This window comes from Parus major, chromosome 4 (assembly GCF_001522545.3).
Source record: "Parus major isolate Abel chromosome 4, Parus_major1.1, whole genome shotgun sequence".
In the NCBI taxonomy this organism is placed as follows: domain Eukaryota; kingdom Metazoa; phylum Chordata; class Aves; order Passeriformes; family Paridae; genus Parus; species Parus major.
Window position 1 is genome coordinate 18,574,213 of NC_031771.1, and position 12,633 is coordinate 18,586,845.

Below are 12,633 nucleotides of genomic sequence, written 5' to 3' on the forward strand. Positions count from 1 at the left end.
CCTGTATTTTAACTCTGTAAGTAGTGGTTGAGTTTCCTAACACCAAATGTCTCTTTTGAAATAATTAGGCATGGCAATTTCAAAGAAGGTGATAGAAAGTATCATCCAAAAAAAAAAAAAAAAAAAGGGAATTTTGTAATTTTGATAATTTTGGAGCTCTAAGGCTTTTGACTCTTGCCAGCCCTAGCCTTGAGTCTCAGCAGTGTTGACTATGTAACAAACATCATTACTTAGCTTAATTAAAATTTTTCCACTCCATATTCCACTCTCTTCTGGGCTGGATGTGTGGAAGGAAGACACAGGAGGAGGGAGGTGAATGTGGAGATTCCCACTGAGCGAGGTGTAAGATCTGCCTTGGCATTTCACAGGTTCAAAGGACCATCGCAAAGCAGATTCAAATGGTGAAGCAGATTGGAAAAGGTCGCTATGGAGAAGTCTGGATGGGAAAGTGGCGTGGCGAAAAGGTAGCAGTGAAAGTGTTCTTTACTACAGAGGAGGCCAGCTGGTTCAGAGAAACAGAAATCTACCAGACTGTCCTGATGAGACATGAAAATATTCTTGGTGAGTGAAGTGAAAGAGAATTATTTGATAGTGAGCAGGTTTTTGAGATTAGCAATTTTGTATTTGCTGTTATCTGATGTCCTTTGCGATGTGCTTTGTTTCCTTCTGTGCTCTGCAATTAGCCACCCAGTGCTTTTCAAAGGAAAGTTGTTGAAAGGATTACTGAAACATAAATAAAAGTTAAAAAAATAATGGGGTTTGGGGGTTGTTATTCCAAACACAACATGTCTGTTTCAGCCATTAGTATATCCATTTCTGGGCTTTTGAGGGTACATTAAAGGCTAGAGGTGAGGCACAGTTGCATGGAAGTAAGATGAAAGGAATTAAATATGTTATTAAAACAAAACTACTGAAATGGATGACAGTCCAGAGTTCTAAGCAGTCAAAAAAAACCCCCATGAGAAATATTAATTTGAAAATATGTTTTTTTCTTTTTGAAGGGTTCATTGCTGCGGATATTAAAGGTACAGGCTCTTGGACCCAGCTGTATCTTATCACTGACTACCATGAGAACGGCTCACTCTATGATTATCTGAAATCTACTACCTTGGACACAAAAGCCATGCTCAAGCTGGCTTACTCCTCTGTCAGTGGCTTGTGCCACCTGCACACTGAGATCTTCAGTACTCAGGGCAAGCCTGCTATTGCCCACCGTGACCTAAAGAGTAAGAATATCCTGGTGAAAAAGAATGGCACCTGCTGTATAGCAGATTTGGGCTTGGCTGTAAAATTTATCAGGTGAGTGGAAGTGAGGGGGCTGAGGAGAAGTTAAAAAATCAGGTGCAAAAGTTTCCTTAGTTGGTGACTGAGTGTGCACGTGTGAGGAAGCGCCTGCAGCGTGTGTGCACACCTTGTGGGCTCTGCTCATCTGTGTGTGAGGTTACCTGTGTGGGGGAGAATGTCATGTCAACCCCTCATGCAGGTGTATAAACAGTCACTTTTTGATTAATTGAGCACATTAGCTGCATTTGCATAAAGGTTCAGATTTCATCACTCCATCCTCTATAGCTTCCCCAGGATTGCTGGCAGACAATGAAAGGATGTAGCACTGACAGGTAGAAGTCACATCACTGAGCTTGTCAGGGAAGCATTCAGCTTGTCTGATCCCATGAAAATTCACTCTCAACTTAGAAAAATACTAAGAATTTGCACGAGTTACTATCTGGGATTTATTGAAAAGGACCCCATTTGGGCTGTCTTTTGTTTCATTTCCTACAAATCAAATTGCCGAAGTACAGATTTGATTTTTGAAATGGCTTTTAAATTTGATTTTAAAAAAATGGTTGTGTGTTTAAACAACTTAGAAAGAGCAGACAAGTAGAACTTACTCACTCCTGGGATTCATAAGGAGACACTGCTCTCTGACAGCTCTGTTCAAAAGGAGCTTGAGCTCTCAGCGGTGGTCCTGGTGGTGGAGATGTGTTCCAAAGTTTCTGATTTTTCTGTACACAGAAATGTGTCCAGAATACATAGACTGAAGGTTTCCCTCTTGGAGGTCAGCTTTGAAATTGTGCGCTCCCAGGAGTATTGAGAAATTTAGGAATTCAGTATGAATGCTGAACTGAAATTATTCAGAGTGAAAGGAAAGGCAGTTCTTAGGTGTTCTTACCATTCACTTACCTGCCAGGTTCCTTGGTGAGGCATTTCCTTTATGAGCCTGACCTTTCTTTAGGAGACAAGAAAGGAAAATTTTCACTTTGAGGAACAGAGGCCTAGAAAGCAACAGCTTGAAAATACACTGTTAAAAAGTTTCAGGGAAGAAATTTCACCTTTGCAGGTGTACTTTGCCTGGCAAATACAGAGCAGCACACTGCTTAGCTGTGAATGAAGAAGAGCTAGGAATTACCAAGTGCTGTTACAAAAGAAGGTGAAATACAAATTTTTCACACTCCAGATGGAATTTACATTATGTACTTGGCTTGTTTTCATACCAAATCCTTCCTCAGACAGCATTTCTCATGCAACAACAGGGAACAGAAAATAGTTGGAAGGGGTATGCTCTGGTGAAGCTAATGATTCTAATAACGTTCTTTGTGTTCCCATTTCATTTGAAATATTGCAAGACAGTGCAGGTCACTGATTTATGTTGCATTCTTGGAGGTGTACAGTAGTGCCACCAGCATGTGTGTGATTTAATGACTGTGTAGGTGACTGGTTGTACCACAGACTCAGATTTTCTTCATATCAGTAGGTGAAAAAACAATTGCTGTACATGAAGAAAGCTACTGAAATATAATTATTCTGTGAACTTCTGTTGTATCCATCATATTTAAAATACATACATTTTGAAGGTGAGGAAAGGAAAATAAACCCGAACATATGCCACATATTAGACTTTTAACTATATTGAAACTGATGTAGCTGAATCTGAGTTAATAAGAAAAACAAGAATCTATTCACATAACTAATGGGAATTTTTTTCCTGTATGTCCTCTCTTCCTGGTCAATGTATGAAATGTAACACATTTGCTTAGATGCTTTTATGCATTTATCTCTCTGTGTCTGCGTATCTTGATGTGTAAAGGTTGGGAGGGATCAAACATAATGTTTGCAAAAATTAATAGATTCATCTTCCTTGCAGATCTGATTTGCTACAGCTAAGAGATACTGCCTCAGCTACTTAGTGTCCCCCCTTAATTGCTGAGACTGAAGCATTAGGTGGTGGAGTATGTTAAGAAAACAGCGTTTAATGAGGATTTGATTGTTATCACCAACATTAGAGCTCGGGCTAATGCTAATGAAATCTCACAAATGTTACAGCATCCCTGTTGAGTCTTATCTCCATTGTGCTTCTGCATTTGAATGCTTAACATAGCCTCAGGCAGGTCGTCCTTTAAAGGAGGGTTGCCTTCACACTAAGAGGCTTTTCTTGCAAGAATTGTTCCATTAAGATTATGCATTACTTTCGACCTTGTTTGATAGTGGATGTGGTGTGGATTTACTACTTCTTCCACCTAAATTGCTTTCTTTTCAAGTCACTTTACTGTATGTTTGATGCCCTTTTCTTTCCTTCTTTTTCTTTTAGTGATACAAATGAGGTAGACATCCCTCCAAATACCCGTGTAGGAACAAAACGTTATATGCCTCCTGAGGTGCTGGATGAAAGCTTGAATAGAAGTCACTTTCAGTCCTACATCATGGCTGATATGTACAGTTTTGGACTCATCCTTTGGGAGATAGCAAGGAGATGTGTTTCAGGAGGTAAAGAGCTGGGAGATCACTTTTAATTGTGTCAGTGAACCTTGAACCTTCCACTACACCTTCTTCTCTGGGTAATTGTTTTCACAGTAATAAGCAAATGTGGGTAAACCATACAGGTAACTCTCTTAATATCTGTTCTCTTGTTGAAACTTATTTTAAAGCATCAGTCATTGTTACTTCAGCAGCAGAGATTATCCTGTATTTAATGGCTTGTTTGAAGGTAGTGGATGCCTGCACTGAGGAAGCGTGGAACTCATTTGAGGACCTTTTCTAAAGGCATCACATTTCTGCTGGACTAGGGGTGTTCAGCTAATTTAGCAGAAAGAAAACAGTGATTTCTTAATTTAGTTAAGAGTTAAATGGAAGGAGGAGGACGAACAGTTTGGGGTTTGCTGTGCTACTCTTTGAAATAAATAATCTGTTTACGACACAAGTAGCAGAACACCGGAGGGAGGTGGCACTTGCGACATCACTGTCATACCAGTGATGTGCTTCATTTCCCTCTTCCTGCATGTAGAGCTCAGTGCAGTGCAGAGGAGATGGGTGTTGTTACCTCCCTTTTCCCACTGAGAAAGTTAAAAGCGCAGAAATGACTTGGTAGCAGTTCTGTGCCAGTTTGGTAGTAAGAGTAGAGCATGTCTCTCTTGGGTCTCTGCTACCTTCAGCATACCTTTAAAGGTCTTTAAATCCTGCAGGACTGTGCTGAATGCTCACCCTAGAGCATTCAGCTGAATGTTGTCGGTGAGCAGCAGAATCCCCGTGTTTAAAAGCTGGTGACATGTATTGCAATGTTGTCAGGTGAAATCTGTAATATTTTTGTCACTGTTACTATGCACAAAGAATGGTACCTTGCTGTGTTCTGAAGAGGCACAGAAATGCCCTTTAGTGTTTTCCACGTCCACTGATAAGAAGGAGACATAACTTTAGGTTAATTCTCTCTCAGATTACTCTGATACAGACCCTGTGCTAATAGCTCTTTCTGTGAGAACTTACTGGGAGATTGCTGGACTGGACAGCAGTGGTAGAAACTGTCTCACTTGGCAAGTCACTACACTTTGATTAAGTGTAATTAATTAAAATACCTAGCCAGTCTTTACACAGCAATGGTTACACTGGAATTTGTCTGTGGAATAAACTTGTAGCGCAGGCAAGTCCTTTTTAAGGGAAGTACATCCAACTGTTAGGCAGTATGGCCAATCTGTTACAAAATGAGAGGGGAAGAGGAGAGTGGAACATTTTTCCTGCAAGTGACAGGCAACTAATTGCTTCTTTCAGGAATAGTTGAGGAATACCAGCTTCCATACCACGACCTGGTGCCCAGCGACCCCTCGTACGAGGACATGCGGGAGATCGTGTGCATCAAGAGACTACGCCCCTCGTTTCCCAACAGATGGAGCAGTGATGAGGTACCTATCATCCCTCTTAACATGCAGTCTGTGCTTTTAATCAGAGCTAGTGAGTGAGATTGGCCCAATTCTGCATCATTTTGAGGGAGGAGGCTATTTACCACTGGTGCTGCCATTTGGGAATAGCAGCGTGTAAATGAATATTCTGCGGGGAGATGAAAGATTTAGGTGTCATGAGATTTATGAATGTGAGGGGAAATAACCAACCTCCCTGGGCTGCTTGAAGACTTGTGCAACAGCCAGTGTGAGAAGATCTAACCAAAACTCACCTGCCTCATCCTCTCCCTAGCCAAATCCCTCTGAGCCTTCAGACTGGGGTTGGAAACACTGAAGGAAGGATTATCAGTTCCCAGAAGGGCTTTTGTGTGGTGATACTCGGTGTTTGGTCTCCTACCATATGTGTCAAAGACTGGGGAGGCTTATTCCAATAGCTGCTCTTGAACAATTAGTTAGCATCCTTGGTAATCCCCCCCCAGGCATTCCAGCAATAAATGGTCAGTTTGTTACTCCACAGTGTTTGTGTATTACCAAAAATGCATTTATAAAAATGTACGTTAATCTACATGAAACATGTTTGGCTGGTCTGGGCAGCGCTGGTGGTTATGTGTAACGCCTTTCAGGGTCTGCACTGCCCTTAGAAAGGACCTTTTTCCCTTCAGCTTTCCAGCATTGCCAACAACTGCAGTCTCCTCTTTCACTGACCCTGGTGGGATTTTCTCTCCCACTTCTCTCCACAGTGCCTACGGCAGATGGGGAAGCTGATGATGGAGTGCTGGGCTCACAGCCCTGCCTCCCGGCTCACAGCCCTGCGCGTCAAGAAAACACTTGCCAAAATGTCAGAGTCCCAGGACATTAAACTCTGACTCTGCCAGAGCCAACTCCAGCAGAGGCCCCTGGAAATGAACTTTCTTGTGCAGGCAGAAGTCCTGAAGATGTATCAAAAGTCTTTGCTAAGTACCTTGAATGGAGGAGTCATGCTGAAGAGCAGCTGTGAGTTCTGGAGGAGACCATCCGTTGCAAAAATCACCTGAATTTTGACATGCAAGATTGAAGAGGCTTGTCTGCCCTTGTTTACATGGGGAAATACAGTTTTAGTAACTGGTTTAAGATTATGCATGTTGCTTTCCATGAAAGCCACTTATTATTTTATTATTATTATTGTTATTATTATTGTTTTGATTGTTTAAAAAGATACTGCTTTAAATTTTATGAAAATAAAACTTGGGTTAGAAGTAAAAAAAAATATGTATATTGATACATTAAAAAAAAATTAGAGGAAACTGCTGAAAATGAAAGCAAACCAACTTTTTCATTTCCAAAAAGACTATTGCACTCAAGCATTTAGAAAAAAAAAAAAAATAAAAAAAAAGGTGAGTGGATCTGTGTAGCTCAGAGGAGCTGTAATGGCTGCCTTAAAAGCCACCTGTTTGTGGAGATAACTTTCCAAAGCCTGCATGTGCAAGTGATTCTCACAGTACAGAGGTGGAGCCCAGTTACATCCCTGCCATCCCCCTTGGTGTGGGTGGCCTGATTCCTGTGGGTGGTCTGTCCCAGGGAAGGTCATGCTTCGTTTAAGGTAGTTGGGAGCTATATGAATATGCTTTGGTGTGACTTGTTTATAGAAGATCTTCCATGTTTCCAGGAAATGTGATGAGGATAGTACCACAGTGATAAACAAGTGCCCTTTTCTTGTTTTGTTTTTTTTTTCCTTCCTTTTCCCCCACTGCAAAATAAAGTATTTTGTGTGTGAGTGGAAATGAAGTACACATTTGAATCTGCTGGGTAATTTGAAACTGCTAGAGCCCACAAACAACCACTGTTTAAGAGGAAACCCCTTGTGAGAAGGAATTATTAACTTGCTGTTTCATTTGTGTAAAAGTGAGAGGTCCATCTACAACCACAGCTTAGAAAAAAAAAAATAGCAAAATCTGTGTTCCCTTTTTTAAGGGAAAGTGAAAAACCTCACAAGTGCCCATTTCTGGGGTGGCAATCATTTCTCCTTGAGTGTGAGGAGACCTGGTGCCTTGAGGCTGTCGTAGAAAGTGACAGGGAGGGAGTGTGGGACACATTAGGTGGGTGGTGAGAGCTGGGAACCGTGGGCAGCAGTGGGCACCTGCCTTGTGCTGTAGTGAGAGACACCACAAACCAGGCAAGTGGCTCAAGCTTTATCTGCATTACTATTTTGGGTGGCCTTCCAGCAGCCTCCACACCTCTGGCACCTGCTGCACAGTAGTGCCAGGCTCAGCTGCCGGGCTGGGGCTGTGTAGCATTGTGGTTCCCAGCAAGAGGAGCTGTCAGGGGAGAAAGGCGATGGGAAATGTATTTTCTGCCCTTCCCTGTTCCTCCTTCCTGGGGCTGCAGCAGTTGTAGCAATGCTAATGCTACAGAAGGGGAAATGAGAGGTGAAATACACCCTGGGAAGTATTTCCTTTGGAAAGGTTCTGTTCTTTGTCAGATTACCAAAGCTGAGCTGCATGGGAGCTACTGGTTTACCCTTTTTTACCCTTCATCTGTTTTTTTAAAATTTTCCTGCCTGGCTCTCTTGTTTTACTAGATGGTGTTCAGCTTAATTTTGAAATAAGTCCTTACAAATGCTGCTTTGATTATGCAAAGCCTATTTTAGAACTGAACTAATTGCCATGCAGGATTTAGCCTCAGCACTTCTGAAATGTTTCTTTTTTTTTTTCCCCCTCTTTTTGGACAAAACTGATTTATTTGTGGTAGGTAGATGAATAATTGGGGTTTAGCTTAACAGCTCCCTTAAGGTATTTCTAGCTGGAAAAATTACCATTTTATACTTTCAAGCTAACAGAGAAAAATGCATGGTTCAAGAGAACCAGCAAGACCTCCATGATGATAGGTGTTAAAAAGCTTAATCAGAAGGGTTTTGTTCATTAGAGTGCTTTTTCTGCAGTGCAGTTTCCCTACCTGTACCCAAATTTACCAAGCAAAACAAAAAGAAAATCTCTGAGAGTTAATAATACACCAAATCCTGACCACAGGAGGGGCAACAATGGTTTCCCCATCCTTGAAAAATGTTTGCCAGGCTGAGAGCACAGTTTGCTCCTCTCCTTTGGCCCAACTTTGAGATTTGTGGGCCAAAATGGGCACAGTCCAGTCTCTCTTCACCTTTTTTGTCTTAGTGAGTGGAGCCATGGGTTTCTAGTCTCATTTCTACCCTGTGCAACTGAGATTTCTCAGCTCCAAAGAAGCGGATGGGACCTGCAGGTCCCAGGTCGCACAGCAGAGATGCTTCTTTCCTGCCTGTTCAGGTGTGTTTCATCTCTTCCCTCCTCAAATAGATTTTTTTTCTTTATTGGAATCAGCAGGGCTCTCTCCCCAGGAGTGTTGTGGAAGGTGCTTTGCCAGCTGGCAGCACCAGCGATGCAGTGAACACCCCTGGCATCTGCCATCAGCATGTGAAAGAGAAAGGGCCAGTCATGGTTTCCTGAGCAAATCTTACCTTTTTTTTTTGGTCCAGAAGAAAAGAATCTAAGATCCTGGTTGATAGATCACGTAAAGTGTGTATGTTAAATGTTCAAGTTTATGTGTTTTTATATATATATAAAAATATATATATATATTCAGTTGCGAGTCTGGAATAGCTCCAGTATGTGGATTAAGAGTAAACTATTATGGATGAAAAAGCACTAAATAAAACATAATATTTATTTATGAAAATGCATAAATGACAAATCACTGCAACGGTGCTGTATAGGAAAATAGATAAATATATATAAATATATATATATATACGAGGAGACACACACTGAGAAAGCAAACAGTCTGCAGTTGTGTAACTAGTGCCTGCCTATTTTCTCCCAAGACCAGATTTTGCCCTCAAATCTCCTATCCACTGTAATCTATTGTAAAGGGCTATTCCTAAGGCCAGAAAACAGCCTAAGGCAAGGGTAGAGGTCTTCTGTTCCAGCATTGTGACATTCGAGTTACTGCCTGCATGGGTGACTTGCTGTAACGCTCAGCGTGTCATTATTAAGGTTTCAGCACCTGCAGTGACCACAGGTTAGTCTGTTTGTTTGGCCAGGTGTGGCCTTTTAATGTCACTTCCATATTTTGGTGGTTTCAAAGGGCGCATTGATGAGGGCTTGGAAGTCAGTGGTAAAGATAATTGTGGCTTCAGTGCCCACGGGTCTAGAAATCCACTTTTCAAATGTAAATCGTTCAAGGAAGTGTAGTTTAGTTTCTTACTGGCATAGGTGAGATGGCATAGGTAAGTGGGAGAAGAAAAAAAAAAAGAGAGATGCCATCTAGCAACTGCTATCCTTTCTCTAGCACAAAGTTATTTCTATTAAAGAAAAGGCTGTCAATGTAGAGACTAAGAAACTAATTTGTGTTCTATTTTGAGAACCAGTGCCTTATTAAACCTGTAAATACTGTAATTAGAAAACCTGGGGAACAAACTGTGTTATGTTGTATTTGTTCAAATTGTATATGGTTGTTTTAACATTCCCCCCCAATAAAATTGTTTCCATCTCCCCATGACAGAAATTGCTATTTACTTTTAATGTGCTTGAAAAGCACCATCTTTTTGTTTCATTTCCCTGGCTAGATTATTTTGACTGTGCCTTGTTTTATTTATTTTATTTTTATAAGATTTTTTTTCCTCTGAGCAAACAAGTAAACAGCAATATGTTCCATATGTTTCCACTGGCATAAAAAAGCATCACTCCTTTCACAAGTCAGTGAAGAGAAAAATAGTAATTAAAATAGTGTTATCACTAATAGAGCAGTTGCTCGTGTTTTGTGGCTGATTATGTAAATCTATAGGAAGTCAGCATTAGCATAATTTTTTTTAGACCACCCCCCCTTCATTCTGCTACATCTTTATAGATATTTTTTACTATTTTTAATAGCACAAGAGGAACAGGAGTCATCTCTGCAGAGACTGAAGCTAGAATTCCCAGCCCCATGCATCAGGTGAAAATGTTTCAGCCTCAATACCCAGCATCAGCTGAAAATGGCATTGCTTAATGATGAGGCTTGGGGTATGTACCTCTACATCTAGTGAGGTATTTCTGTGAATTTCTACTTAAAGCTCGAGCACTGTTCTCATTCTGCAGTTCTGTGTTGCAGACCCAGCTCAGTGTTTCCTAATGTTTAATTGCCTTGCTGGTTATTTTCAGAGAAGTGTGTAAATAACAACAATTTCTCCTTGAGCTGCACAGCCCCTGCAAGCTTTGCCCCGCACAGTCTGTGCTCAGTGGCATTGCAGTTATTCTCCAGGCAGTATTCCTACAGCCCCCTTGGCTTGGCCACATTGAGGTGACAAAACCTTGTGCTTGCTGCACACTGCCCCTGGCATGCCACTGAGCCCCACAGTTCTTATGTGCAGAAACATTTCTTTGGGGGAGTTTTTTTGGGGTTTTTTGTTTTGTTTTTAAAAAAGAAACTAAATAAAAGACTCCACTTCTGAGATTCCAGGAATTAAACAACTGAACACAAGGCAGTGATGTACTTTTTTTTCCAGTTGCTTATAAATATAATTTATTACCTGTTTAAAAATTCTTTCTTACACTTTGTACATGTCAGGCTGACAGAATAAATGCAGGCATTTACAAACAGAGGGAAGGAGAAAAAAAGGGAGGGGGGTAAGAGGCACACTCAGAACTAGTAAACCACACCTCCACTGTACAGCAATACAAATAATGCAATGGCTAGCACTTCTCCTGTAGTAAGTCGGTCTTTAGAAAAGGAATTGCATAGAAGATACAGCAATAGGGAAACCAAAACCAAAAGAGTTCTCCAGATCTGAATAGCAAAGAAAACAAATCCCACGAACCCCGGCAGAGCTGTGACATGGGAAGAGAAGGGAGCAATGTGATACACCTGGGTCACACACACGTTTCTTTTCCTACAGGCCCTCCTTTGCTTTGGAAAGGTACTGAAGATACCCTCTTTTATTTTCTTATTTTTTTTTTTTCCTCTTCAACAGTAACAGAACATGTGTTAGCAAAAAGTCTACCACACAGATGTGTGAAAACAGTAATGCCACGACTTCTCTGTCTCAGCTGTGTCACACACCCTGGGTTATTGGCTCTCGGCTCGGGTGTTTTTGCAAGGTACCTTGAAAAATCTGCAGGGAGAAGAGTGTTTTGCCTCTCCTTCCTAATTTTGTTTACTTTCCAGACCGATTTTGCCTTTTCTTTGTATTGTGCTAGCTCCCACATTTACTGGCAAGTGGTAGCCAGAGCCAGCTGGCAGCAGCCAAAGAAGCTCTGGGGCCTGTGAAAGCTTTTCTCATCTTGGAGCTCTTGTCCCATCACTGCTCTGGGAGGACTCTCCCAATTACATCCCACTTCCTCACAGGCATCCCAAAGCTACTCACCTGCCATGACATGGGGTGCTTTGGGAGCAGAGGGCAGGCCCAGGGTGCAGCATACATAACAATTAATCTCTTTGTCAGCAATTGAGGAGCCTGAACCACTAATAAATACATGTAACCACCACCACAGAAATACCTATTTGGGATAGAGATTTATGGGAACTCTGGGTTATCGTTGCTTTTTTTGTACAGACAGTTTATCAGAGGACTTTCAGATAAGGGATTTTCAGATTTCAGGGAGCAGGGATCAAGTTTAAAGGACAAATAAGTAAATATGCTAAATGTTCCTTTTCAAGCAAGGAGCCTGACCTACCAAACTTGAGGCTTCATTCCTGTGGTTTTAGTTCAAGTCCAATTCCAGTAACTTGCCAGTTTTTACTCTGCTGGCTTTTGACATAGTGCTTATTTGACCTTGCAATGATGATACAACACTGAATTTTGACCTTTACCTTCCCATGCAAAAGTTGGTAAAATAAGAGGATGCCCATACCTAACATGAGAACTAAAAGCCTCCAGCAGGTAGTGTCCTTTGTTTTTTCCTCTTTGTATGTACACACACACACTTACTTTGCCTTTCTGTCCCATTTCAAAGGATGTCTGAGATATGTGCTTCAGCATTTAAAAATCTGCAGTGCAGCTCGTTTTATGGACTCAAGGTTTCACACACAAGCGAGGAATGGATTGCAGTGGTGACCCCAAAGTGAGTAACTCATTGGAGTCCTTGTGGGAGAAGGGCCAAAGGTTTGATTTCCATTCACAAACCACTTATGTCTTTGCACTACTTGATGCTGACCAAGCCAGCCTGCAAACAGTGAGTTACTTCATGGCCAGGTGAGAGCCAGAGTAATACCTGAAAAGACTTCTGAACACTCCCTAAGATAGTTTAGAAAGTGCCCTGGAAAGAAGATTAAAAAAACAAAAAAACAATCCAACCTCAACAAAACTATTGTGTTTAAAATTAACCTCAGAGCTGTGGTAACTACTAGGTAGAGCATACAAGGGTCTAAGGCCCCACCCACCCCTCACTTCCCCACACCCCCTGCCCCCAAAAGAAGAAAAAAAGAAGAACTGAAAAGAAACTATTGTAGGTAGCAATACAAGACATTAGGACACTGTCTACAA

At 41.4% G+C, this 12,633-nt stretch overlaps 1 protein-coding gene across 1 annotated transcript in view; it reads left to right on the forward strand.

Moving 5' to 3' along the window:
• The window catches only part of BMPR1B (bone morphogenetic protein receptor type 1B), a 232,891-nt gene extending 221,942 nt beyond the window's left edge, over window positions 1-10,949 (forward strand). Inside the window, exons 10-14 of the mRNA XM_015625680.3 lie at window positions 369-561; window positions 1,002-1,299; window positions 3,587-3,762; window positions 5,038-5,168; window positions 5,906-10,949. Coding sequence (XP_015481166.1) covers window positions 369-561; window positions 1,002-1,299; window positions 3,587-3,762; window positions 5,038-5,168; window positions 5,906-6,031 — 924 coding nt within the window. The 3' untranslated portion in view covers window positions 6,032-10,949. The remainder of the gene's footprint in view (window positions 1-368; window positions 562-1,001; window positions 1,300-3,586; window positions 3,763-5,037; window positions 5,169-5,905) is intronic.
• Window positions 10,950-12,633: the final 1,684 nt, after the last annotated feature.